At 38.0% G+C, this 26448-nt stretch overlaps 1 protein-coding gene across 17 annotated transcripts in view; it reads left to right on the top strand.

Annotated features, from left to right (window-relative positions):
* Positions 1 to 26448, top strand: part of ttn.2 (titin, tandem duplicate 2) — a 181850-nt gene that overhangs the window by 68013 nt on the left and 87389 nt on the right. For 6 of the 17 annotated variants that reach the window (XM_053680786.1, XM_053680799.1, XM_053680798.1 and 3 more), the window contains 30 exons: positions 72 to 188; positions 675 to 1613; positions 1805 to 1915; positions 4056 to 4136; positions 8045 to 8119; positions 8257 to 8307; positions 8621 to 8686; positions 9786 to 9836; positions 10135 to 11742; positions 12222 to 12266; positions 16548 to 16946; positions 17512 to 17781; positions 17887 to 18162; positions 18250 to 18389; positions 18475 to 18601; positions 18685 to 18951; positions 19044 to 19310; positions 19845 to 20108; positions 20741 to 20880; positions 20989 to 21115; positions 21223 to 21489; positions 21598 to 21864; positions 21948 to 22214; positions 22313 to 22452; positions 23069 to 23195; positions 23971 to 24113; positions 25270 to 25393; positions 25631 to 25897; positions 25985 to 26082; positions 26203 to 26371. In XM_053680786.1, coding sequence (XP_053536761.1) covers positions 72 to 188; positions 675 to 1613; positions 1805 to 1915; positions 4056 to 4136; positions 8045 to 8119; positions 8257 to 8307; positions 8621 to 8686; positions 9786 to 9836; positions 10135 to 11742; positions 12222 to 12266; positions 16548 to 16946; positions 17512 to 17781; positions 17887 to 18162; positions 18250 to 18389; positions 18475 to 18601; positions 18685 to 18951; positions 19044 to 19310; positions 19845 to 20108; positions 20741 to 20880; positions 20989 to 21115; positions 21223 to 21489; positions 21598 to 21864; positions 21948 to 22214; positions 22313 to 22452; positions 23069 to 23195; positions 23971 to 24113; positions 25270 to 25393; positions 25631 to 25897; positions 25985 to 26082; positions 26203 to 26371 — 7290 coding nt within the window. The remainder of the gene's footprint in view (positions 1 to 71; positions 189 to 674; positions 1614 to 1804; positions 1916 to 4055; positions 4137 to 8044; positions 8120 to 8256; positions 8308 to 8620; positions 8687 to 9785; positions 9837 to 10134; positions 11743 to 12221; positions 12267 to 16547; positions 16947 to 17511; positions 17782 to 17886; positions 18163 to 18249; positions 18390 to 18474; positions 18602 to 18684; positions 18952 to 19043; positions 19311 to 19844; positions 20109 to 20740; positions 20881 to 20988; positions 21116 to 21222; positions 21490 to 21597; positions 21865 to 21947; positions 22215 to 22312; positions 22453 to 23068; positions 23196 to 23970; positions 24114 to 25269; positions 25394 to 25630; positions 25898 to 25984; positions 26083 to 26202; positions 26372 to 26448) is intronic. The other 11 variants (XM_053680795.1, XM_053680791.1, XM_053680789.1 and 8 more) reach the window with 9 other exon arrangements.

The raw sequence follows: 26448 nt of genomic DNA, 5'->3' as shown, positions 1-26448 counted from the left end.
AGTGAATCTTCTTTGTCACAGTGTCTGCTTTTATGAAATGTGAATTAAAAGAAAAATGATCCTCTTTTAAGTTCCTTTGGAGTTAAAGAAACCAAAACCAACTGAACCAGAACCACCTAGGACAGTACCAACCAAACCAGAACCAGCACAAGTCACTGTGGTTCCTGAGGAAGTAGTCCCTCAAAAAGGTATTATTACATGATAATTGTATGTGAATGTCCTGCTGTAAATGTGCCTGTGTTGATTTGACTGTCATCAGCCACGCTCTTATGGAGAAAATGTTGTTTTGTTTTTTTTCAGTGGCTACTTGTTGACTTGTTGTCCTTGTCCTGTTTTCTTCTCACTAAGAATTCTTCTATGCAAATAATAAACTCATCAATTAAGTAAAAATCCAAGTGTTAAAACAATGTTAAAGTTATAAACTTTAAATTAAATTTGGGAATTAAATCAAATGAACAAACATTATATAGATGTGCAGTCATCATCTACTAACATAATTAGCTTAATTGTCATTCATGCAATATACTGAAATATTACACAAAGAAGTATTGTCTTGTATGTTAATCTTGTGACTCATGTTAAGATCTCCTTTATGATTTTATACTGATTGTGTCAATATTCTTAAAACAGTGCTTTCTTAAAGAATTGTGCTAAACTTCAATGCTCTTTCAAAGTACAAGAACCTTCCAAGAAGCCAGAGGTTCCCTCATATATACCTCCAGAGAAAGAGGAAGTGCAAGAAGAAATAGCACAGTTCATCACACCTGTCCCTAAAGTAGATGAATACAAAGCTGTTCCTGACCGCAAGGATGTAACACCTGTGCCTCAAATATCTAAACCCAAATTAACACCTGTCGCCATGTTAAAACCACAGTCCACGTTGGAGGCCAAGACTGAGCTTAAGACTGTACGTAAACCTGAGGTCAAACCCGAGCCTACACCTGAGGTTAAGCGAGAACCCAAACCTGAGGCTAAGCCTGAGCCTAAACATGAGATCAAACCTAAACCTGGGGTTAAGCCAGAGCCCAAACCTGAGGTCAAACCTGAACCTAAACCTGAGGTTAAGCCAGAGCCCAAATCTAAGGTTAAGCTTGAACCCAAACCTGAGGTCAAACCTGAACCTAAACCTGAGGTTAAGCCAGAGCCCAAACCTGAGGTCAAACCTGAACCTAAACCTGAGGTCAAACCTGAACCTAAACCTGAGGTTAAGCCAGAGCCCAAAGCTAAGGTTAAGCTTGAACCCAAACCTGAGGTCAAACCTGAACCTAAACCTGAGGTTAAGCCAGAGCCCAAACCTAAGGTTAAGCTTGAACCCAAACCTGAGGTCAAACCTGAACCTAAACCTGAGGTTAAGCCAGAGCCCAAACCTAAGGTTAAGCCTGAACCCAAACCTGAGTTCAAACCTGAACCTAAACCTGAGGTTAAGCCAGAGCCCAAACCCAAGGTTAAGCTTGAACCCAAACCTGAGGTCAAACCTAAACCTGAGGTCAAACCTGAACCTAAACCTGAGGTTAAGCCTGAACCCAAACCTGCAGTTAAGCCTCTGCCTAAACCTGAAGCCAAACCGGAGAAACCTGCACCAGAGAAGAAACCTGAGTCACTTCTACCAAAAGGTAGTTTTTGTTTCTTAGTGATATTTTCTTAGTTGGTTAATGTCTAATTTTGTCCCAAACACTTTGTGTCTTTACCTACTGTGTGGTGCTGTGCTTTTGTCTAGCTTCTGATTGGGAAGCCTATCTTCTGTCTCTCTGCCTATGTTTAATCTTTAAGTGTTACTTAAAACCACAATATGTGTCATTTTAAGTTCATGTGGAGGAAGAGAAACCAAAACCAACTCATCCAGAACCACCAAAAGCAGTGCCTACTAAACCAGAACTAGCCACTGTGGCTCCTAAGGAAGTATCTCTTCAAAAAGGTATTAGTTCATGACATTTATGTCAGTAGATCTTCTTCTGTGCATGCGTATGTGTCTGTGTTGTTTTGTCCTCTTATTAGCCACGCTCTTACGGGGAAAACAAGTGGCGCTTTGTTGAATTGAATTGTTTGACTTGTTTCTTGTTTTTGTGTTAAAAACTCTTTCAAAATCAGATTCAAAGGTTGCTTTACTGGCATGACAAATATTAACATTTGCACTGCCAAACTCTTATAGTACTGAAGCGTGTGGTGATTCATGGATGAATTCTCTTTAATTTATTGTTTTTTTAAAGTGCTAGAACCTTTCAAGAAGCCAGAGATTCCTTCATACATACCTGGACAGAAAGATAAAGAAGAAATGTCACAGTTTAGGACAGACATAGGGCCTGTCTCTAAACCAGAAGACACTCTCTTACCTAAAAAAGTTAGGCAACCTGAGGTTTCTCAGAAGAAAGCAAAAATAAAAGATGAAGTTTCTCCAAGGCATACACCAGAAGAAGAGGAAATAAGTGCCATTAAGCGAGATGTCATTTCAACTAAAAAAGAACAAATAGAAATAACAACCATGCCTAAGACAGAAGTCAAGCAACATATTCTACATGAAAAGAAGGGATTAGTTTTAACTACTGAAGAAGTAATGCTGTCTCAAGAATTGAAGGTAGCACCTGTGCTAAAAATAGAAGAAAAGACAGGTGTTCTACATAAGAAAGAATTTGTCTTGACTTCAGTCAAACAAATGGTCCCTCAAGAGCTTAAGGTAGAACTTATTTCTGAAGAAAAATTGGCACCTCAAGCACTGAAGGTAGCACCTGTGCTGAAATCAGAGAAAATGGAAGACATTCCCCCTACAAAGAAGGAATTTGTCGTAACATCTGAGAAAGAAATGGTCCCTCAAGAATCTAAGCTAGTACCTGTACCAAAAATAGAGAAAAAGGAAGGTATCCAACTTAAGAAAAAAGAATTTCTAACAGAAGTCCTAACTTCTGAAGAAAAAATTGTGCCTGAAGAGCTGAAGCTAGCACCTGTGCCAAAAATAGAACAAAAAGAAAGTATTTCACTTACGAAGAAGGAATTTTTCTTAACTTCTGAAGAAAAAACTTTGTCTCAAGAGCTGAAGCTAGCACCTGTGTCAAAAATAGACAAAAAGAGAGGTGCTCTACATAAAGAATTTATCTTAATTTCTGAGGAAGAAACTGAGCCTCAAGAATTTAAGGTAACACATGTGCCAAAAACAGTGGAAGAGGACATCATTCCACTTAAGAAGAAGGAACTTATCTTAACTTCTGAATACAAATTTACAACTCAAAAGTTGAAGGAATCTCTTGTGCCAAAAGTAGAAGAAAAGGAAGATATTCTCTTTAAAAAGAAGGAATTTGCTATAACTTTTAAAGAACAAGAATTATCTCATCAACTGCTAACTGTAACACGTGAGCCACAAATAAAGGAAAAGGAACAGGTTCTACTTAAAAAGAAAATTGATTTAACTTCTAAAGAAGCAGAATTAGCACCTCAAAAACGTGACATAACACTTGATATTGGAAAGGAAATAAAATATCTTATAACTCCAAAGAAAGAAGAACAAAAGACAGATATAATAACAACTGTCCCTGAAAAACTTCTACCTAAGAAGATGGAGGTTGTTACTTCTGAAAAAGAACCTCAGCTTAAAAAAACAATGATTCCTGGTGTTAAATCTGAAGTGGAGGAAGATGTTCCACCTCAGAAATCTGCTCCTTCTCTGAAGAAAAAAGAATTTGTGCCTCATAAGAAAGAGGATACTCTTATTCCTGCAAAGGATGACCGAGAAGTTTTCCAAAAAGGTGTTACTGCTTCAAAAGGTACAATGGCATTTAATGCCTTGTCTTTCTTATCTTTACATGTATTTCTTAAAATGAACTCTTTACATATAAATCTTTACTGTTTGTTCGAATTACATGTTGTCTTGCATGTACATACTCTTAATCAGGCATGCAAAAGCCTGCTCTTATAAGCCTGTGCCAATCTCCTACTTTTCCTTTCCCAAAATCTTAAAAACTTTTCATTCGCTAGAATGATACTATATATGTTACCCTCTGTATCTGTATTGGTTTCTTATGCATCTTTCTTGATCGTGCACCTAATAGCAATTTAAATCTTTTAAGTTATTTTGGAGCCAAAAGAAGCGCTGCCGAGAAAACTGGATTCAATTCTTGTCTCTCCAGAGAAGGTCAAACAAGCCCAAGGTAGAGCATGAGCTTTAAACATCTTTATCTTCTTCATTAACCTCTTAATTTCCATTCTTTGTTATTTTACTCTATGATTTCTTATGTACATTGCATGTGTGTGCTTTGGTTGTACTTTGTGTTTTAAGTGACCCATGCAAAAGTGAGAATACCCCAAACAAAGAGAGTCTATTAATGTACACAATCATTTAATCTTTTTATGGGATTTAATTTTTAGCACAGATATCATAGCACATGAAAGAAACAACTTTGTTTATCTATTTCTTTTTAAAATAACAGAAAAATGTCATCAGTAATACAGAAACAGTGTAAAAGAGTCTATGTAATAGTGCAAGTTGGATCATAGATTTCTGCACATGAGTCTTAGCTGATCCTTAAATAGTACAATAGTAAATAGAGACCAGAAGCAGTCTTACTCAAATCTATTCTTGTAGCTGAAATGACTTCTCAGAAAAAAGAGACACCAACAGAAAGAGGTATTTTGACCTATAGATCCTGTATAATGACTTATCTAAATTTGGCTTTGGTTTTAACCTAGTCTTATAAAGACTGTACAAAAATACATTATATATATATATATATATATATATATATATATATATATATATATATATATATATATATATATATATAGCCAATTTGTAGTATATGATATGTGCCTCTTAAAAACATCTTATTTTCTTCTGGATACACATCTCAGAACCCCAAGCATCTTCGTTGAATCTCCAGACAAAAGTTCAATCTCTGGTGTTTATAGAAAAAACACCACTCACATCACTTATGATGGAAAAAGCTTATTTTGAAGAAGAACCTCTACAGCCAGAAGAAGTGTCTTGTGAGAGAATAAGTGAAGATAACGACATTGAGGAGGAGGCTTCTCTTAATAAAAACAGGTCCATAAAGAGAGGCCTGATGGGTACAGTGGAAGAAGACATTTTCCATAGACATGTCAATGAAGATCATCAAATTCCTTTCCAAGCTCTTAGCAATGTAATCACATCAGATACTCAGAGTGATGCTAAGAAAGGAAAAATGGCAGAGGAAAAGATTTCAGTAATGCACACATCTTCCGAAGTAGAATCTATTGGCGATAAAATGAAAAATATTCAAGAAATTGGAAAAGAGCTTAACCAAAAAGATAAAGGTGTAAAGAAAGCCATGGGTATTTTAGAGAGAAAGATCAGCACTAATAAAAATAATTTAGAGGGCGATCAGATCCCCAAATTAGAGAACCTTCCAAGTATTAGTAGAAGTATGGAAAAAGTAGGGGAACAAGAAGCAGGGGAACATTGTATGGATGAAGATATTCAAAGGAATGTACCAGTGAAAGACCATGAAAGAAAGGGGGCTATGTCAAAAAGGATATTATACTCCTTGGTAGATAGTGACAAACTGGAAAATGTAGCCTGCAAAACTCAAGAGGTATCTGTCGATGAGGTTTACTCTGATTCTAATCTAAAGGATATTTTAGTAACATCAAAAAGAGACATGCCACTGGCAAAAAATATAGCTTCAGTAGAACTAACAGATCAAGCTTTAGTAACTGGAGATGTCCAGCCTGTAAGCAAGATCAAATCTACGGCTACCAAACCTGAAACAAATACTCAGAGAAGCGTGTCAGCAGATCTTAAAAAAAGTAAGCCCAATTTGACAGATGCAACTAAAGAGGAAAGACAAGATTTTCCTCAAAAAGACAGGTCCCCCATTCTCAAGGCAGAGAGTCAGGGAGATATTCAGTGCAGGATTATAGATGATGAAAAGCTGATGGACACAACAAAAACAGAAAGCCTTAGAAAGAATGAATTTTGGAATCCAAAAGAAATGGAAGAAACAGTACTACAAGAGTGTGTGTTATTCAGAGACGGTCTATCATCTATCTGTGATGACACTAAAATCAGTAAACCTGGAAGTACTTTTCAGCCATATTTACCAGCAGAAGAAAATAAAACATATCTGAAAGCAATTAGCCATCCTCAAATTTCTGATGAACAAATAGATGTTGTGTCCCCTGATAGGGTATTGTTGCCAAAACATGTACATGATAATCCTATTGAAGATACACCTGTTAAAAGTGAAGAAATCAAAAAAGGCAAAAAGGACGAAGCACATATAAAATTGACACATAATGCTCCTCTGAGAGAGAGTGATTCAGTAAAGGAGGAATCAGTATCTCCCAACAAGATCATTTTAACTAAAGCACACAAATCTTTCCATCTGGAGGAAGATGTCTATGAGGGACCAAAAAGTTCCACAGCAGAAACTTCTTTCTACAGGATTCATGTTAAAGAGGCAAAAAGTCAGCCTGAAATAGACGTCTTTGATAGCAATGTTGTCACAGGAGAATTAACCCTTCCTAAAGTGAGATATCAAATGAAGCCCTCACAGGACCACTCTGTGCAACTTACCAAACAAGCCATAAAGGAAATCAAAATGGCATCTGATTCTGCAGAAGACGTGAAAAAGAGAGATGTTCGAGGTGAAAAAGTACCAATACTTTCACAAGCAGACAGCAAAACCCCCAAATTTGAACAACCTAAAGACTATGAAATTTCCAAAGAGGGTATGCCTTTGAAAAAAGTGCCTTGTCCATTAATGAGTCAAACCTTCTCAAAAGATCATGGGTCATTAAGGGAGGAATCAGTATCTCCTAATAAAGATCTTGTATTTACTAAAGCGCACAAATCTTTCCATCTGGAAGAAGATGTACATGAAGGACCAGAAGGTTCCACAGCAGAAACTTCTTTCAACAGAATTCATTTTAAAGAGGCAAAAAGTCAGCCTCAAATAGACGTCTTTGATGGCAGTGTTGTCACAGAAGAATTAATCCTTCCTAAAGTAAAATATCAAATGAAGCCCTCACAGGACCACTCTGTGCAACTTACCAAACAAGCTGTAAAGGAAATCAAGTTGTTGTCATCTGCAGAACCAATACATTCTGAAGGAGACAGTGAGACCCACAAAGTTCCCAAAATTGTACAACCTAAAGACGACGAATCTTTGAAAGAAGCACCTTTACCAATTATGATTCCAGCTTTGTCAAACGATGAGGGGCTATTTATATTGAAAGTTTCTGTTCAGAGGACTGAACCCTTGACACATGATGAGAAGGATATTAGAAAACCAGAACACATTTCTAGTATTGGTGAAAACATGGAAATGACCAAGAAACAATTCAAAGCCATAAAACAAACGGAAAGGGAAATATCTTACTTAAATAAGAGACATATTCAGGGAGAGAAATCTCTTCACTCAGGGGATGTAATATCACCCTCATATGAAACCAGTGAACTGCCTAAAAGTCTTCTGAAATACCGAGATGATGTTAAGGAAGATGATTCTACTGAACCACTGAAAAACTTTGAGACATCAAAGGCCGATTCTGAAGATGCTACATTTCTTAAAACTGAACAGTTCCCATGCAGTGAAAAATTGACCCAAGACTATGAGGAACGCTCTTTGGATAAAGTGAAGCCTACCTCAAAGATGGATCTTATACAACAGCATGAATTTACTCTTCCAGTAGCAACAAATTTGAGAGGTATTCGAGATGTATGGTCTTGCGTGTTTATTGTATCAAGAACTCTTATAACCACTCTTGCGCACATTTAACACCACAAAGAGATTTTGTGTCATCAAAGAGTCTCACCGTGTCTTGTTAGCGTGATAGAATGACTGAAACATGGACCATGTGCACTTTTGAATGTGGTTGTATCACACTATCCTGTTATATTAGTTAAAAACAACCCCCTTTCCTCCAGAAAACAAACTTTTCCCATCACTGTCCATTTCATTGTCTGTATGCGTCACTTGTGTGAAATTCTCACTGCTGGATCACTCAGTGGATTCACACATGAATATTTTAAAGCAATGATGACTTCTAACATTATTTTCTATGTAATGTTCTTAAGTGCCTGAACCAAAGAAGATGGCTCCTTCAGAAAAACCAGCCATTCCTCTGAAAAAGGAGGAAGTTGCTCCCAAAGGTACAAAATTATTTTGTTCAGACACTATATGCTGTTATTTTGTGCTGGTCTCTCTTAATTTGTTGTCTTTTGTCTTGAAAATCTGAAAATCCTTTTTTTTTTATATGTCTTGACAATCTGGCCATACTTTTTAACAGTTGAAAAGAAACCAACTCCAGAGCCTGCAAAGAAAATTTCTCCAGTTGAAGGTACTTTTGCATTTTTCATCTTGTCTTAAATCTCACCTCTTGTTAATATTTTCAGTTAGTTATTAACATATCTTTCTGTGTGTGTCTTTTTTTACCTATTGATAACATCTTATATATGCGTACAGTCTGTAAGAAGCATTAACATGTTTTCTGTCAGTCTTTCTATGCATCTTTGTATACATGTGTTAATGACCTGAATACATGGTTTTGTGTAAATAGCTGACATGAACTTGATATGTAAATAGTGGCCATGCAAATTAATCTGTGTGTAGCTAGGGTCTTTAATTATCTTTCTGTATATTGAATGACACAGTTAAAAAAGAAGTACCAGCTGAGCCTGCAGTTGTGCTGCAAGCCAAGAAAGTTCCTCCTGTTGAAGGTAGTTGGACTTTTATTAGTTAATGCTGAATAATCATTCAGTCATCTTAAATGTATGTTTCTGTTTGTTATTAATGTGGTTTGCATTGATCTGGTAAAGGCCTCATTTGAGGTGCTAAATATATTGCATGGCTTGTATGTCTTTGTGTTCTTCATGTCACTTTTGTAGTTTTTAAAACACATTTTAATTGTGTTTTACGTAATAAATGTCAATATACCAACAGCTGAGAAGGCAAAACATCCACCCAACCCAGTAAATCAGACAACCTTTCCTGCTGAAATTCCATCCTTAAATAAAAGATGTAGAGATGTTTCATCTTCAAAATAAGAATCTTCTTAAATCAACTGAGTGGCACCTTTGTGGACTATTTTCATAGGTTTTTTATTTTTTCTTCTTCTTCTTTTTTTTTTTTTAATTACTTTATCCACTTCTTAGCCTCATCAGAGGTTTAAAATATTCTTACATACATGGATATTTATATCATTATAGCTATGCCTGAAGCATTCTTATACTTAGTCTACACTATGTCTTAAGTTCAAGAGAAGAGGAAGAAGGCTGAAGATCTTAAGACCATGGAAAAGAAGATAACAGACACACAAGGTAGCAGAACAAGCAGAAGATTAAATTCTCACTGGATCACTTGCTGAAGAATTATCTTAAATATGATAATCTTGTGACATTTAATTGACATTTCTTTTACATTATTTTGAACTACCCACACCACCAGAACCCAGTTTATCAAAACCAACTACAAAAGAAGAGCAGATACGTCTTGATCAACAGCCTAAAGGTATCAAAGGTGGATTATCTTGACAATTCAATTTACCCATACTTCTTTCACTCTCTTACATTACAAAATTCTTTGTTTTTTGGTGAAAGGTATTAAGTGAACATCACTTAACAATGTAAAGCACCACTGTTAACATGTTGGTGTGCAAAACCTCTGAAGATTTTACTGAACACTGACCATTTGTGCAGTGGCCATTAATATACAATTTAATGCCCCCCCCCCCCATGCAACTAACATGCATCCATCTCTTTTCTTTATCTTTATTGTAGTCATTGTATCTAAATATTTGTGGATATATTTTTAAATCAGATGGTGAAAAGGAACCAGTTTCTGCGCCTGCACCCACACCTGTGAAAAAAGGTAAGTGACGTTGCTCTCAGTGATATTTTTCTCATGCTAGAAGTTGCACTTTTTTGGTATTATGCACCTAAAAATAAGATACTTTTTGAGATGTTCTGGCACAATGTTTTTTGTATTGTATTGTCATCTATTAAATTATGTTCTGTTGGTCCTAATCTATGTGGTTTGTCATGTCCTTTTAAGTTTTATATGTCCAAATGATGTGGATTATATGTCACTGTGGTTGTCGTGTTGGGTTTTGCTTATATTTGTTTAGCTTTTGTTCGGTATGTAACGTGATAAATTTTCAAATCTAAAGGGAAAATTCTTATTACTGAGGAAGAAAAGCTAGAAATGCCAACTCTAAAGAAAGTTACAAGGATCTCCAAAGACAAGCATGAGGAACAAGAAACAGTGAAATTGAAGAAGGTTTATAAACCTTCACCAGAAGAACATGAAGAAATCAAGAAGGTCTGTGCTGAAGCCGCCACTGAGGTTTTAATTACTGAGAGTTATGAGGCTGAAAGGCATTTTGAAAAATATGAACATATCAAGAGAATTGAAATAACAAGACCGGAAAAAGACAAAATGACACCAGTGGAGCCTGATAAAGAACCAGAAAAGACAAAACCATTAGATGAAAAGGTGGAAAAGCCAGACCTGAAGAAAAAAGCAAAGGTTCCCAAAGAGGATGTGCCTGAGGAGCCTGGCTTGGCTTTGAAGAAAGTAAGGAAATTACCACCTGAAACAAAAGAACAAGAAACAGTCAAGTTAAAACCTTTTGAAAAACCTGGAAAACCAGTGCCTGAATCTGAAGCAAAAGACACTAAAAAGGAACCAATGGAAAAAGAACCTGTATCTTTCCAAAAAGACAGAGAACCTATCAGTTTTGAGAAAGGTGAAAAGCCCAAAAAAGCTGATGTGCAAAAAGAACCTGAGGTCACCGGGAAAACAGCAGAGCCTATTAAACCTGATGAGAAGAAGCCAGATGAGGCTGTACGTAAACCTGTTGATAGAGCTAAAAAAGATGAACAGGCAAAAGAGCCTGATACACCATTGTGGAAAGGCAAAAGAATCCCAAAACAAGATGAAGAACCTGAATCGGTTCAGCTAAAGCCTTTCACAAAGAAGCCTTCAGCTGGATCACCAGCAGAAAAAGAAGCTCCTGAACCCAAGGAACGACAGCCGCTTGAAATATCACCACCCAGTCGGACACCTAAAACAGAACTCTTAAAAGAACCAAAAACTCCACAAAAAGAAGTTGAAATTCCCGAAACAGAGGTTGAAAAGAAACCATCTGGGGTACCTAAAGAAGACGAAAAGAAGGAATTTCCTAAAAAAGTAACTCCTGTGAAAAAGGCGGTGACTCCAAAGGAGGAAGAGAAGAAGCCTCTAGTGATCAAAAAGGGCAGTTTGCCAAAGGAGTCTGAGAAAGAAGAGGTTATATTAAAACCCATTGACCTTGCAAAGAAAGGGTTGGAGCCTAAAAAGTCTCCTTCACCCAAGGTGACTCAAGCAGAACCAACTGAACTAGCTCCACTGGAAAAGAAATCAAGTGTAGGTGTGGCTAAGAAACCACTCCCTAAAAAGGTTTCCCCCAAAGAATCAATTGAAAGTGTTATCCTGAAAAAAGTGCCTAAAAAAATTTCACCCCAGGAGAAAAAGGTTGAAGAAATTCCTGCAGAAAAGAGAAGTGAAGAGATTCCGTTAATAAAAGAAATGTCCCCTGGAGCTGTGGAGGTAAGAAAAATCTCAACACAAATGGAAGAAGAAGTATTTGAAGAGGAGATGGCTGAGGTTGGAGATGAGGAGGAAGATAAGGCATGGGGATGGGAGCTTTCTCCTCAAGATAGTTATGCTTCTGAAGACACGGAGTATTTAGAAGATGATGCGCTTGAGGCCGCTGGGATACCAGGAGGTAGACGAGGTGAGAGGGTGACTGTGGCTCCTCACCAGTGAATGTCCTTTTATCCCAGTCTTTTATTCCATTCTCCAGAAACCACTCTTTTTTTGTACCCTAAATAATCATCATACCCATCTTCATATCCATAATGAAAAACATTCTAAATGTTGTCTGTCTTCATCTAAGTCAGTCTTTATTATGGAATGCATGTTGTCTTTTAACATCCTCTCATCTTGTTAAATGTGTGTTTGTCTATATTGTGAGTTAACCATTGGGGTATATCCACCGGTGCCATGTTTTGTTACATTAATGAAATTTATTATTTCATTCATTTATGGCATGAATATCATCCTCATGAGTCATACCCTATATTTATTTTCATTTCACCAAGATACCCATTTTGATGTTATTGTTACAATTACATATAAATGCTATGTATAATCACTAGTAATGCACATCTGCATATCCGTGAAATGAAATAAATTTTTGACAATTTTGTTCAGAGGGAAAACCAAAAGAAGAGGCCGGGAGGGGGCGAGGACTGAAACGTAAGTGTTTTAGAAGCTTTATTATCTATGTAGTTTACAGTGTTTTTTTTTTTAATTTTCCAATACATTTGAATCCAATATGTAGAGATGCTTCATTAAATGCATTTGTATAAAAAAAAAAAAATATGATGATAGCATGTGTGTAATTCATCTTCAATGGACAGTTGCAAAGGGGCTGCCAGGAGCACTTACTATGCAAACCTTTGAATTTGATCAAGGCTGCGGATGTGTTGTAAACTTCCAACGTAGATCGTGAGACGAGAAGTCATGTTAAAAATATGTGCAGGGAGTGAGTCATGAGCAGTTTTGCAGTTTATATCCCACCGTTACTTAGTAGTCATTCATATTAGTGTTACATATGTGTTATTAGTCAAACTGAGTAATGAGTTCTTAAGAATCTTGTGGTTGTGGTACACTAACTAGCTGGTGCAAATACACAACAGTTTGAGATGAGTGTATACACAGATCATGGTATGTAAACTGTAATTTATTGTGTAGTAGCAGAAGTATAGCAGCAAAATTGGCAGCAAAAACGAGTTCCATAATATAAAGTGACTGATGCCGCTATGTAAAGTTCGGTGTGCATTGGTGCTTTCTTACTGGTTAGGTGTTTGATTAACCCAGGTGAGTGTTGGGAACAGGCAGCAGGATGTTGATTAATCTAACTGCCTCAGGGAAGAAACTCTTGCAGAGTCTGCTGGTGGTGGCATGGATGGTCCTGTACCTTCTGCCAGATGGCAGGGGGGTGAAGAGTCTATGAAAGGGGTCATCCGCAATACTGATGGCTTTGCGGATGCAGCAGTTTTAAAATAAGATGTCTGGTGAGCAGCGAAACCCCGATGATCTTTTCAGCTGTCCTCACAATTTGCTGGAGAATCTTGTGGTAAGAGGCTATGCAGTTCCCATACCACACAGTGTGACAGCTGTTCAGGACTCTCTCTATCATCCCTCTGTAGAAGGAGGTGAGGATGGGAGGGGGGAGTTTGGCTCTCTTAAGCCTCCACAGGAAGTGGAGGCGATGCTGGACCTTCTTGGTAAGCAGGTGGTATTGAGAGTCCAGGAGAGGTCCTCTGTCATGGTCACACCAAGAAACTTGGAGCTTTTGACCTTCTCCACAATTGTTACATTGATGTGCAGTGGTGAGTGGTCCACTTGGGTTCCAAAGCCAACAACCATCTATTTAGTCTTATCAAGATTAAGAGATGGATTGTTGTCTCTATACCATTCTGTGAGCAGGTTCACCTCCTCCCCATATACTGACTATTCACTGTTGCTCAGCAAACCTGATTATGTGATTAGATCTGAAGTTAGCAGCACAGTCATGAGTCAGCAGGGTAAACAGCAATTGACTGACATGCACACAGCCCTGGGGGGGCACCAGTGTTCAGTGTGGTGGTGTTGGAGGTGGAATTGCCAATCCTGACGGACTGGGGTGTCCCGGTCAGAAAGTCCAGGATCCACTTGTAGAAGGAGGTGTTCAAGTCCAGCAAGCACAGCTTTGTCATCAGTTGTTGTGGGATGATTGCATTGAATGCTGAATTGAAGTCTATGAATAGCATCCTTACTTGGCTGTCCTTTTTGTCCTGATGGGTCAGAGACAGATGGATGGTAGCAGATATGACATCCTCTGTTGAGCAGTTTGGTTGGTAGGCATACTGAAATGGGTCCAGTGTGGTGGGAAGACTTCTCTTTAAGTGTTTCATGACAAGTCGCTTGAAGCACTTCATGATGATACGTGTGAGTGCAACAGGCCAGTAGTCATACAGGCAGGATGATGATTTCTTTGGCACAGTGAAGCACAGGACAATCTCTTGAAGCACAGAGGGACAACTGCTTGGCACAGGGAAATGTTGAAGATGTCTGTGAGGACATCTGCAAGCTGATCAGCAAATTCCCTGAGCACCCGGCCAGGTATGTTGTCAGGACCTGCAACTTTCCATGGGTTAACTCTACTGCAGACAGACAAAGTACTTGGTCAGTGGAAGTTGGCGTGGCCTTCCATTCTGACATGTTCTGTGCTTTGAACCATGCATAGAAATTGTTCAGTGCATCTAGGAGCAAGGTGTCATTATCACAGACAGTTGGTTTAGCTTTGTAGTGTGTGATGGCCTGAGTGCCTTTCCACATATGCCTTGTGTCCTTGGTGTTTATGAAGTGACTGTAGATTCTTTCTGCATAGTTGTGTTTTGCCTCTCTGATAGCCTTGAACGGATTGGCCATTGCTGTGCGGAGGGCTACCTTGTCGTTTGACCTCAAGGCAGAGTCTCGTGTTTTCAACAGCGAGCGCACTTCTGCAGTCATCCACGGTTCCTGGTTTATGTGTGTGGAGATGGTCTTGAAGGAAATAACATCATCTACGCACTTGCTGATGTAGCCAGTTACTGATGCTGTGTATTCATCCAAGTCCTGAAAAGAGAGAAAAGAGTCCTGGAGTGCTAAGATGGCTCCCTCAGACCAGGTCCTCACCTGTTTCAAAAACGGTTTGGCATGTTTCAGAAGTGGTCTGTATACTGGGATTAGCATAACAGAGATGTGGTCCGAGCCGCTGAGGTGGGGGTGGGATGCAACCTTGTAAGTACTGTGAATGTTGATGTAAACAAGGTCTAATGTGTTTGTACCATGGCTTGCAAAATCAACATGCTGGTGGAATTTTGGCAGCAATGATTTCAGATTTGTCTCCGGTAACAATGAAAAATCTGTCGGGGTGTGCTGTATGTAAGTTACTGATAGCTCCATAGAGTTCACTTAGGGAAATGCGCTTCCTTAGCAGTAGCACTGGGTGGAATGTACACCGCAAGAATGAGCACAGTGGTAAATTCTCTGGACATGCAATTTGGCTGGCATTTCACAGTCATAAACTCCACCAACCATAATGGCATTCCTGCACCATTCGTTGCTTAGGTAAACACACAGACCACTGCCGCGAGTCTTACCGGACAGTGCTGCTAATCTATTGGTGTGATGTGTGGTTAGCCCGGCTAGCTACATGGCTGCATTCGGAATGCTGTCGCTGAGCCATTTTTCCATAAAAATTCAAACACTGCAGTCCTTGATTTCACACTGGGTAGTTAGTTGTAGACTAAATCCAGTTTATTGTTGGGAGTGTGAACATTGGAGAGGAGAATGGATGGCTAGGGTTAGCCTTTAGTCTAGCACAGATGCCGGCTCACTTACACGGCCTTGCACAGCATTTCCTGTGCCCTCTCTTCCAGCCAGTGACATCGGCCAATACCGTAGTCCCAGGGCCTTGTTTGCATAGCAGCCTGAGGCCATGTAGCTCATCCCGCAGTCCATCGTTTATTCCTCCTGAAGTTTGTTCTCCAATGTTCAGCAGAATTTGCAATGATAGACATGTGCACCAGTGTACGGTACACATAACATGCACCATTTTAGTGGACCCGAAGTGGCCGCTGCGTGCTCCTGCGCCGCCATCTTGGATCAGCTATGACTGATGATCATAGATGATCCAAGTAATTCAAGTGTCAACATCTTAATATTTTAAATTCGTTTAATGTAGGCTAAAGATTTGGATACATTTGTAGCCTTTGTCAGAAATAGAATTTCATCTGTGACAGTATCTTGTTGTGAACAAAATATAAAAGCAGTACCACTGCCACTAGGTGCTGAAATCTGACCATCATATCCATAGGTCATGTGCAGGGAAAAGGTGGCCTAAGACATATTTATCTAAGATAATATTTTTTTTCACTGACATCCAGCACCCATAATTATCATTTTATTTTCCAACTGGAAATTCATCACAATTGATTTCTTACTAAGTTTAAAATACTGTGTGTGACCCAATTTTATAATGCTTTTTATGCCGCTCTCCCCTCATTCTGTATGCTTACTTCCTACATCTTTCAACATATTCTCATAACATGCCAGTTCTGACAGCTTTCATTTTACAATTATAAACATACTTTTACAAGCATGCCTACTTTTTATAATCCCCGAGTGATATAGCCAATTCTAAGCTCCAAATGTTGTATTCTGGCTTTGACACTTTGTCATGTTTCAGTACTCCTTGTTCTTGTTCTATTAGCGATTTTGTATTACATCACTTCCTAAAACTAAAATTAGGGTCACACTATATTGACTGTTTTTTATTTTTTTATTCATAGTTCATGTACCATTTCTGTTATTCTGTTTGCTATCTGTCTTATTATTGTATTTATTCTCTTTTTTAGTTCTTATTTTTGCTTATTCTCTTGAATGTATGCCTTTCTTTAACATCACTTGTATACGGATGTTTAACAATCCCCTCTATTTGCATTATAGCAAGACAAACTCCTTCACCTGGGGATGGTGGACGAGGAAGAGGATTGAAACGTGGTGCTGGTGGTGATAAACCTCCAGGAGAATCCCCATTTGAATACACGCTTAAGGCTGTTCCTCTGAAGTTTGTAAAGGAGCTTAAAGACATTGTGTTGCAGGAGGCTGAGTCTATTGGTTCCTCTGCTGTGTTTGAGTGCCAGATTTCTCCTTCTACTGCTATAACTACATGGATGAAAGATGGAAGTAACCTAAGGGAGAGTCCAAAGCACAAGATCACTTCTGATGGAAAAGACCGCAAACTGGCCATTATTGATGTCCAGCTGTCTGACACAGGGGAATACACATGTGTTGGCAAGCTTGGAAATAAAGAGAAGACCTCCACTGCCAAACTTATTGTTGAAGGTAATATATGCTAATGTGTTTTCATATATGCAGTGTTTAGTCCCTTTGAATAGAACACTGGTGTCTTCTCCCCTCAGTGTGGTTTTTGTGCAGGTATGTACACAGCAATAACACTAGGGTGTGGACCAAAACAACTGGTCTGAGAGTATCTGAGCAAGATGGTCTCAATCTTGCCTACAAATGAATTCTAGTGTGGTTTGATTTGATTCTGAATCATATTTGGAAGTAAACCTGCAGTTGCATTTTTTTTTTAATGAAAATGTGTGCTGATGAACTGAGCCAAAGGTCAGAGCTATAGAGGTGCATGAATGCAATGTTTTCTCAATATTATGACTGATGGACAAAAAGAAAGATTAAACACTGGATGCAAAAAAATAAATAAATACAAAATATATTTATTTTAGTTATTTATATAATCCGTGTTCTCTGTGCTCAGGTGATTTTGATTAATTCTACATTCACTATTTCACAAACATGAAAGCCATCCAAGGACACAATGCATTTGTTGGGGAAAAAGTGAATATAGCAAAGGGTGATCTTGTTTTTTTTTTTTTTTTTTTTGTAGAGTTGCCTGTGAGATTCACAAAGAACCTGGAAGAGGAAGTATCGGTAATTAAGGGGCAGCCCATGTACTTGACCTGTGAGTTAAGCAAAGACAGGGATGTGATTTGGAAGAAGAATGGAAAGCCACTTTCAGAAATTGCTGGCAAGGTTGCCATCAATGTTATTGGGCTACAACGTTCTGTAACAATCCAGGATGCAAATGATGATGATGCTGGTGTTTACACGTGTGAGTGTGAAAATCTCAAAACTCAGACCAATGTTAAAGTCATTGGTAAGTAAAAGTGAGCTTATTAATATTGTATATCCACTTAAGTTGGAAAATTCTCTGTTTAACTGATTTATTTATTTATTTATTTATTTATTTATTTATTTGCAGAGATAATCAGAGACTGGTTGGCGAAGCCACTGAGAGACCAGCATGTGAAACCAAAGGCCACTGCTACCTTCAAGTGCGAGCTCATCAAAGACACTCCCAACTGGAAGTGGTTCAAGGGAAATGAAGAGATCCCAAATGAACCAACTGATAAGACTGAAGTCAAGAAGGATGGGAAAGATATCACACTGACTGTTAAGAATGCTCAACTGAATGATGCTGATGAGTATGCCATTGAAGTGGAAGGTCGTAGATACCCAGCAAAACTGACACTTGGAGGTTTGTGATAGTATTACAATTGTCTCTTCGTTCATATATTTATGTATACATTCTAAATCTAATAATTTTAAAAAAAAAATGATACAGATCGTGAAGCTGAGATCCTAAAACCCCTTGCTAGCGTGGAAGTGGTTGAAAAAGAGGAGGCCAATTTTGATACTGAAATCTCAGAAGAGGATGTGCCTGGAGAATGGAAACTTAAAGGGCAGGTTCTAACCAGATCACCGGTAAGACATTCACAAAAGGGAGTTTGATAATTACACAGATAAACTGTTATATTGGACACACTTCAATTTGTGTTTCTTTTTTCAGACATGTGATATCAGGGCAGAGGGAAAGAAGCGATTCCTTACTTTGAAAAATGTTCAGCTTGATCAGGCAGGAGAAGTAACATACCAAGCTCTGAATGCCATCACAAGTGCAATGCTTATAGTAAAAGGTATGTTGATTAACAAAAGAGAAAGCCATTATTAATGTATATATGCAAGAAACATGTCTGGATAATCTTTGTTCAATTCTCAGAAATTGAAATGGACTTCATAGTACCACTGAAGGATATTACAGTGCCTGAAAAGAAACAAGCAAAGTTTGAGTGTACCATCACTAAAGATGTGTCTAAAGTGATGTGGTATAGAGGATCTGATATTATATCATCAGACCAGAAATATGATATCATTGATGATGGAAAGAAACACATGTTGGTTATAAACCACTGTGAATTTGATGATGAAGGAGATTATAGTATTGAAGTCTTAAGCAAAACATCAAGAGCTAAACTGACAGTCGAGGGTAAGTCATGTTGCAAAATGTCTCAGATGCCAGATCATGTAGGCCATATTTCATTCATGATATTACTTAACTCAGCTAATTGTGTGTTAAAGGTATTAGACTGAAATTTGTCTCACCAATGTCGGATCAAACTGTGAAGGAAGGTAAAACCGCTCGGTTTGAGATTGAACTCTCTCATGAGAATGTGCCAGTGACTTGGTACAAAAATGAAACAAAATTGCATCCAAGCAGAACAGTGCTTACCCATGTTGATGGAAAGAGATATATATTAGAAATCAAAGAAGTTACACTAGATGACACTTGCCAAATAAAGGCAGAGGCTAAAGGAATATCAACTACAGCAAACCTGACAGTACTAGGTAATTTTTTTTTTGGGGGGGGGGTGGGATTCTGCTATATTAATAATTGTAATTACTGACCTCCAATGCAGTGTACGGTGTACATATTAGGACATTCTCAGACCTCAGTCAGTTCACATTGCCTCGTGTTTTGCGGTTTGGAAGCAGTTCAGAACGGTAGAGCCAGACAGGTAGAGATGGAAAGTAAGTTGTATAATCTTTATTCTTATTTTTTTATTAACTGTTACACTGATTAAGTTGTATGCAGATATGAATATCCTTCCATCCATCTATCCATTTTGCCCGATGGCTAACTGTACGAGACCTGACCCCGACATATTTTTTTTCTGACTCCTGAATCCTTTTGGTCTGACGTGCGATGCCTTTTTTTTTTTTTTCTCGTGTGGCTGAGAACTGACGCTGAGGTTGTCCTAATATATACACTGTAGCAGTGAAATATATGATTTTTTTTGCTCTTGTGTGTGCAGAACTTGAAAATTATTGATGGAGATCGTGTTAAAAAGCATTTTAGCTCATTGATGTTTCTGTTTTCAGAGGGAGATGCCTACTTCACAGTTAAACTTCAAGACTACACTGCAGTTGAGAAAGATGAGGTCACTCTTGACTGTGAGCTGAGCAAAGATGTTCCAGTCAAGTGGTTCCATAATGAGATCGAAATTAAGGCCTCAAAGATGGTTTCCATGAAAGTTGAGGGTAACCGAAGAATTCTCCACATTAAGAAAGTGGAGAACAAAGACAAGGGCCAGTATGTTTGCGACTGTGGAACAGACAAAACAATGGCCACTGTGAACATTGAAGGTTTGTACTACAGTACATATCAATCAGTGGTTTTAGAAAATGTTAGTGTGTGTGTGTGTGTGTATATATATATATATATATATATATATATATATATATACACACACACATATAATTACTGTCCACTTTAATGTAGCAGGTTCACAGGAACACCTGTATACCAGCTCATTCATGCAGTTATCTAATCAGCCAATGTGTTATCTAAATATCTAAAGTGCATAAAATCATGCAGATGCAGGTCAAGAGCTTCAGTTAATGTTCACATCAAACAACATCAGAATGGGGAAAAAGTCTGATCTCTGTGATTTTAACCATGGCTTGGTTGATGGGTTGGTTTGAGTATTCCAGAAACTTAATTTCATCTCCTGGGATGTGTACACACAACAGTCTCTAGAGTTTACACAGAATGGTGGTCTTTGTTGAAATGGCCTTGCTGTTCCAGTAGTCTCTGAGGGGACTGTATACGTGTACACACCAGTTTAAATAAAAACAGATATCTACGATTAGCAAACTCTAAGAGCTCATCAGTATTGATGGTAGTCACTTCCAATCATTTATTATGTAATCGTTATTAAAACATAAAAAATTGTGCCGCCATATTGTAAGTATTTCACACAACTATTCTTTTCCAGCTCGTGACATTAAGGTTGTTCGTCCCATATATGGTGTTGAGCTGTATGATGGTGAAACTGCACGTTTTGAAGTGGAACTCTCAGAGGATGATGTCCATGGCCAGTGGAAATTGAAAGGAGAGGTTCTTTCACAGTCACCGGTATAAACATTTACAAAAAAAAGAATAACTAAAACTGTTTTTGATCACTGTATTCATCTACACTTATATCTTTTCTGTATATTATACACATTATGTTTATTTCTATAGGATGTTGAAATCATTGAGGATGGAGCTAAGCACACTTTAACTTTGTACAACTGCAAAGTTCCCCAGTCTGGTGAAGTTTCATTCCAGGGTGCCAATGCAAAATGTTCTGCAAACTTGAAAGTGAAAGGTATGCTTTTATTCTTTCTAGTAGTTTTTTGTTGTTGTAGTAATGTCACTGAGTGTGAATTAAAAATAATATAGCTACTGCATAGTTGATTTTTATTTCTTTTATAGAGCTTCCAATTACTTTCCTCACACCTTTGAGTGATGTGCAAGTATATGAGAAAGATGAAGCAAGGTTTGAGTGTGAAATATCACGAGAGCCAAAAGCCTTCAGGTGGCTGAAGGGAACCCAGGAGTTGAAGGCAGATGACAAATTTGACATTCTGACAGAGGGAAAAAGGCACACTCTTGTTGTAAAATCTGCTGCTTTTGAAGATGAGGCTAAATACATGTTTGAGGCTGAAGACAAGAGGACATCTGCCAAGCTCATTATTCAAGGTCATTATTCTCTTTTATAACTAAGCAAACTCATTTAGCAAATTTTATTTTGAGATGTATGTACTGTTAAAGAAAAGGATGACTTAGCATTTGCACATTATTTTACAGGCATTCGTCTTGAGTTCATTAAGCCAATCAAGGATGTTACGGTAAAAGAGCGTGAGACGGCGGAATTCAGCATTGAACTTTCACATGAGAAAGTTCAGGTCTCCTGGTACAAAAATGATGTGCGTTTGCACCCAAGTAAAGTGGTGCACATGTCTGATCATGGCAAGATCCACACGCTGTCCTTCAAGGAGGTGTCTATTGATGATACCTCTTTGATCAAAGCAGAGGCCCTTGGAAAAAGTTGTGAGGCAATGCTCACAGTACTTGGTATGTGCTTGCAAAATTTGTAGATGTTTGTCCACAGTGATGGTAAAACAAAGCAAATCTTATGCATTTGTTTTAATCAACAGAGGGAGAAGCTTATTTCACTACCAAGCTACAGGACTACACAGCAGTTGAGAAGGATGAGGTTGTGCTGATGTGCGAACTGAGCAAACCCTCTGCTGAAGTGAAATGGTTCAAGGATGGCAAGGAAATTACCCCCTCCAAAAATATCCTCATCAAGGCAGATGGCAAAAAACGTATTCTAACAGTTAAGAGGGCTGATAAGGGAAATATTGGTCAATATACTTGTGATTGTGGCACTGACAAAACAACAGCTAAGCTAAATATTGAGGGTATGTGGTTTTAACCTTGTATCTTCATAAAGATTTCCAAATAAAAAAACAGTGACCAAAAGAATGAACCAAAAGTATTTCCTCTTTCTTCTGTGTAGATCGGGATATTAAGGTTATCCGGCCACTGTACAGTGTGGAAGTTATAGAGACTGAGACTGCTCGCTTTGAGACCGAGATCTCAGAGGAAGATGTCCATGGACACTGGAAACTCAAAGGAGAGGCTTTGCACCAGTCACCAGTAAATTCTGATTTCTGTTTTTGTTCAATGTCCATTTCACCTTTTTTTTTTAATTTAAATTCTCTAAAATTTGAGAATCTAACCAAGGAATATGTGTCAGTGAACTGAGAAATGATAGAAAATTATTTTACTGGAATCAAGATCTAATGTAACTGGAAAATGCCAAAATCTTCATCACTCGATTTAGGCATTTTTAAGCACCACATACATGTATATGTTTTACAGTTAAGAATAGCACTGTCTGTGTCTTTTATCTATAGGCTTAAGATATTTGCCCAGTAAAATGCTCAAGTTTTTAATAAAGCATTCCTTTAGAGTCACATTAAAATCTCACAGCGAGCAGTTAATAAGTTCCCAAAGTTTTTTAGCTCTCTTTATTAAATTAATATTCTATGTCATCCTATTGCAGTCTGTGGAAATCAAAGCCATTAAACTGTATAATAAAATCTAAGATATTCAAACTTCACTTGTTGAAAAAGATTTGACTGTCATATACATTATCCTTTTACTACTATTTTAATGGATTTTGGTGGATTACACACTTGTGACCTAATGGGACAACCAGCTGGGCACTTCATTGTGAAATTATAATACATCTTTTTCCACAAATCCTTAGGACTGTGAGATTAAGGAAGAAGGCACCAAACACATGCTGATTCTCTTCAATGTACGCAAGGACATGGCTGGTGGTGTGGACTTCAGTGCTGCCAATGCTAAATCTAGTGCTCATCTCAGAGTTAAAGGTGAGAATGATGCAGAGAAGGTGTACATACACAGGGGACACTTTAAATAAGATCGAAGATATGTGTTCCAGACTGGATACTGTATCCCTGTATTAAGCATGAGCAGGAAATTCTACAGTCAAGTTACAAATAAGGGAAAAATTGGTGTAAATTACAGAAGAAAATGAAATATTTTACTGTGGATCTTAATGTGCTACATTAGCAGGTTACAAAATGACCATGCAATACTAAATATGCTAAAACAGCCAAATGGTTCATTTTAATTGTGAGGTTAAGGGTATATAACTCATAGAAATCATATTTTAAAAGCACTTCCCTATAAAATAAGTTGAATGTGGTAACATAGGGTAACATATACCTTGGCATTCTCCTTTTCCTGGAAAATTCCAAGGGGTTGATTGACAGTAACAGACTGGTCAGTTCTCTTAACAGAGGTGGGTGGTGGCCAATCAGATGGCATGGCTATTTTAAAAGTCACATACCATATGTAGAGTAGGCCCATCAGTGATTGGCAGAGATTCAACAGATCCACCTTCGACCCCCCCTTCTTGCCTTTTTGTTGTTGGCCATAAACATATTAAGGACACCCAATATTCTAATGAGGTAGCTCCCTCACTGACAAGGCCCACTCCAACCTAATCTCTACTTGTTCTGGAGTCTCCAGAGCAGTGGCCTGTTTTCAGCAGGAAAGCGCAATGTGGATTTGCGGTTAAGGGATTATCAGTGTCTCTTGGAACTTGGAGGTGACTAACAATGTCTTCTCCTCGATCCAAAGCACGAGTGATAGGCCTCATACGGCCTCTCAAGGATGTTACAGTTACGGCTGGGGAGACGGCAACCTTTGACTGCGAACTGTCATATGAGGGCATATCTGTGGAGTGGTTCCTTGGGGGTACAAAGCTGGAACCAAGCGACAGGGTAAGTGTGAATCTAGATCCAGTTATATATTGTGCGTGAATGGATAATGGCTTAAATATTAGATACAAAACCTTGTTCTGAAGTAGCCCTCTAATACATTAATTGTGAATGTGTCCAATCTGTATGCTGCTTTCAAACATGGTGGCATGGTGAATTGATGCTACTATACACACACACACACACACACACACACACACACACACACACACACACACTCACTCTGTGTGGTAAATTTGTCTTGCCATGTTTATTAAGAATTTTAATTTGCATCTACTGCAATATTCACATTTTATACAATATAATAAAGCATAATGCCACCTGCATGCTTTCTGCATATAAGGACCTGTGGGGATCAGGCTACACTTGACTACTTGATCTGGGTTTTGCGATAACACTTCAGGCTTTTCTGCCCTGCAAGCGTTCCTCTGGTTATTTTTAACTGCTTCAAAGCTACATGTTAATGGCAGGTGGCAAGAAGCCTATTTGGCAGTCGCAAATTAAAGTAAAACATTATTTTGTGAAGATGTAAACTTAGAGATTACATGTGCTTTGTATATTTCTCTGGCTAAAATCAGTGACTAATTTGATTAGTGATTTCATTTAGTTTAAATAAAGCATAATTGTTTGGTTATTTGTAATAGGCTGTAATAAGTTGGTATTGTACAGTGAAATCAGCCTATTTTGTGATTGTGACTTATCTCTCTTTGGTGGCATGAGTAGTAATTATATGGACTGAATTATACAATTCTGTTAAATAATTACTGTAAATGTTAATGTTAATTGAATATATTTGATTAAAAAAAGTTTATCAAACTGTGTTTATTGGTGTGTGTCTGAAATGTACTTTGAATATTTGCACCAAGGTCAAATTGATTAATTACTGTTTAATTGATGGTTATTTTATGTTTAACTGTGATATGGCTGTTATAGTGGTTAATATGATTATATACAAGCTCTGTGTAAGTTGGTGTATATTGCTGTCTTGGCTCACAGGCTTTAGAGTTATCTCTAGCCTAAAAAACAGAGGTGTGAAACTGAAACCAGTTCCTGCTTCTCAGCTGTTGATGTCTATTGCAGAGGTGCAGTAAATAGCTCTCTCTAGGCCTGTGATAGAGCAAAAGGAAACTTAAATGATCAATTTGTTTGATTTGCACAGGTGGTGACCCGAGCTGAAGGCAGAACCCACACGCTGACCCTAAGAGATGTAAAACTGACTGAAGCGGGTGAGGTAAAACTCACTGCAAAGGATTTCCATACCCAGGCTAACCTCATTGTAAAAGGTAGGTTCCATTTTGCATATTATTCATGACAGCCTCTCTCATGGCCTGCAGCAATAGTTATATTCTGAATTATTGTGTGCAATACTGTGATATAAGAGATCTATGACTTATTGCAGTGGTTTTCACAGTAGTGGGTGCCCGTCCCACATGCTAATGCTTAAAAAGTAAATCTGATTTTGCACGCCTTCGAATGCTGAAAGTTTTAGAACTAAATTTGTGCATGCATCTGTTCTACAGAGCCTCCAGTTGAGTTCACCAAGCCGCTCGAGGACCAGACTGTAGAGGAAGAAGCTACAGCTATACTAGAGTGTGAAGTCTCCAAAGAAAATGCAGAGGTCAGGTGGTTTAGAGGTGGCCAGGAAATTCGTAAAACTAAGAAGTATGAGATGGTTGCTGATGGCCGCAAGAGAAAGCTTATCATCCAAGACTGCACACTTGATGACTCAAAGACATATACCTGTGATGCCAAAGACTTTAAGACTTCTGCTTTTCTAAATGTTGAACGTAAGTGAATTGCAGTAAATGCCTAAAATTAAGACTTAACTTTTGAATTATTTTGGTGCCAGTTGAGAATCATGTTATTTGCTTTAGCTCCACATGTTGAGTTCACTAAACCACTCCATGATGTTGAGGTAATGGAGAAAGAAACTGCCAAGTTTGAGTGTGAGGTTTCCAGAGAAAATGCCAAGGTATTTTGTTTCTGAATTTTTTTCCTCAATATAAATCTATAAATCTCTAATTTGTCTAGACAGCATATGAAAATGGTTACAATTAAGACACTTTGATTCCATTTGTATTTCTTTTAAAAGGTTCGCTGGTTTAAGGATGGTAATGAAATCAGAAAAGGCAAGAAATATGATATCATTTCCAAAGGTGTTCAACGCATTCTCATTATTAGCAAGTCGGTGTTTGATGATGAAGCTGAATATGAATGTGATGCAAGGACCTCCAAGACCTCTGGCATACTTACTGTTGTTGGTCAGTTTTTGTTCTTCACTATGTTCAGTATCAGTATTTAACATCCAAACGCAGATAAACTTGGTTACATAAGCTTG

The sequence above is a fragment of the Ictalurus punctatus genome, chromosome 6 (assembly GCF_001660625.3).
Source record: "Ictalurus punctatus breed USDA103 chromosome 6, Coco_2.0, whole genome shotgun sequence".
NCBI lineage: Eukaryota > Metazoa > Chordata > Actinopteri > Siluriformes > Ictaluridae > Ictalurus > Ictalurus punctatus.
This window is presented reverse-complemented; position numbering and strand designations above follow the sequence as displayed.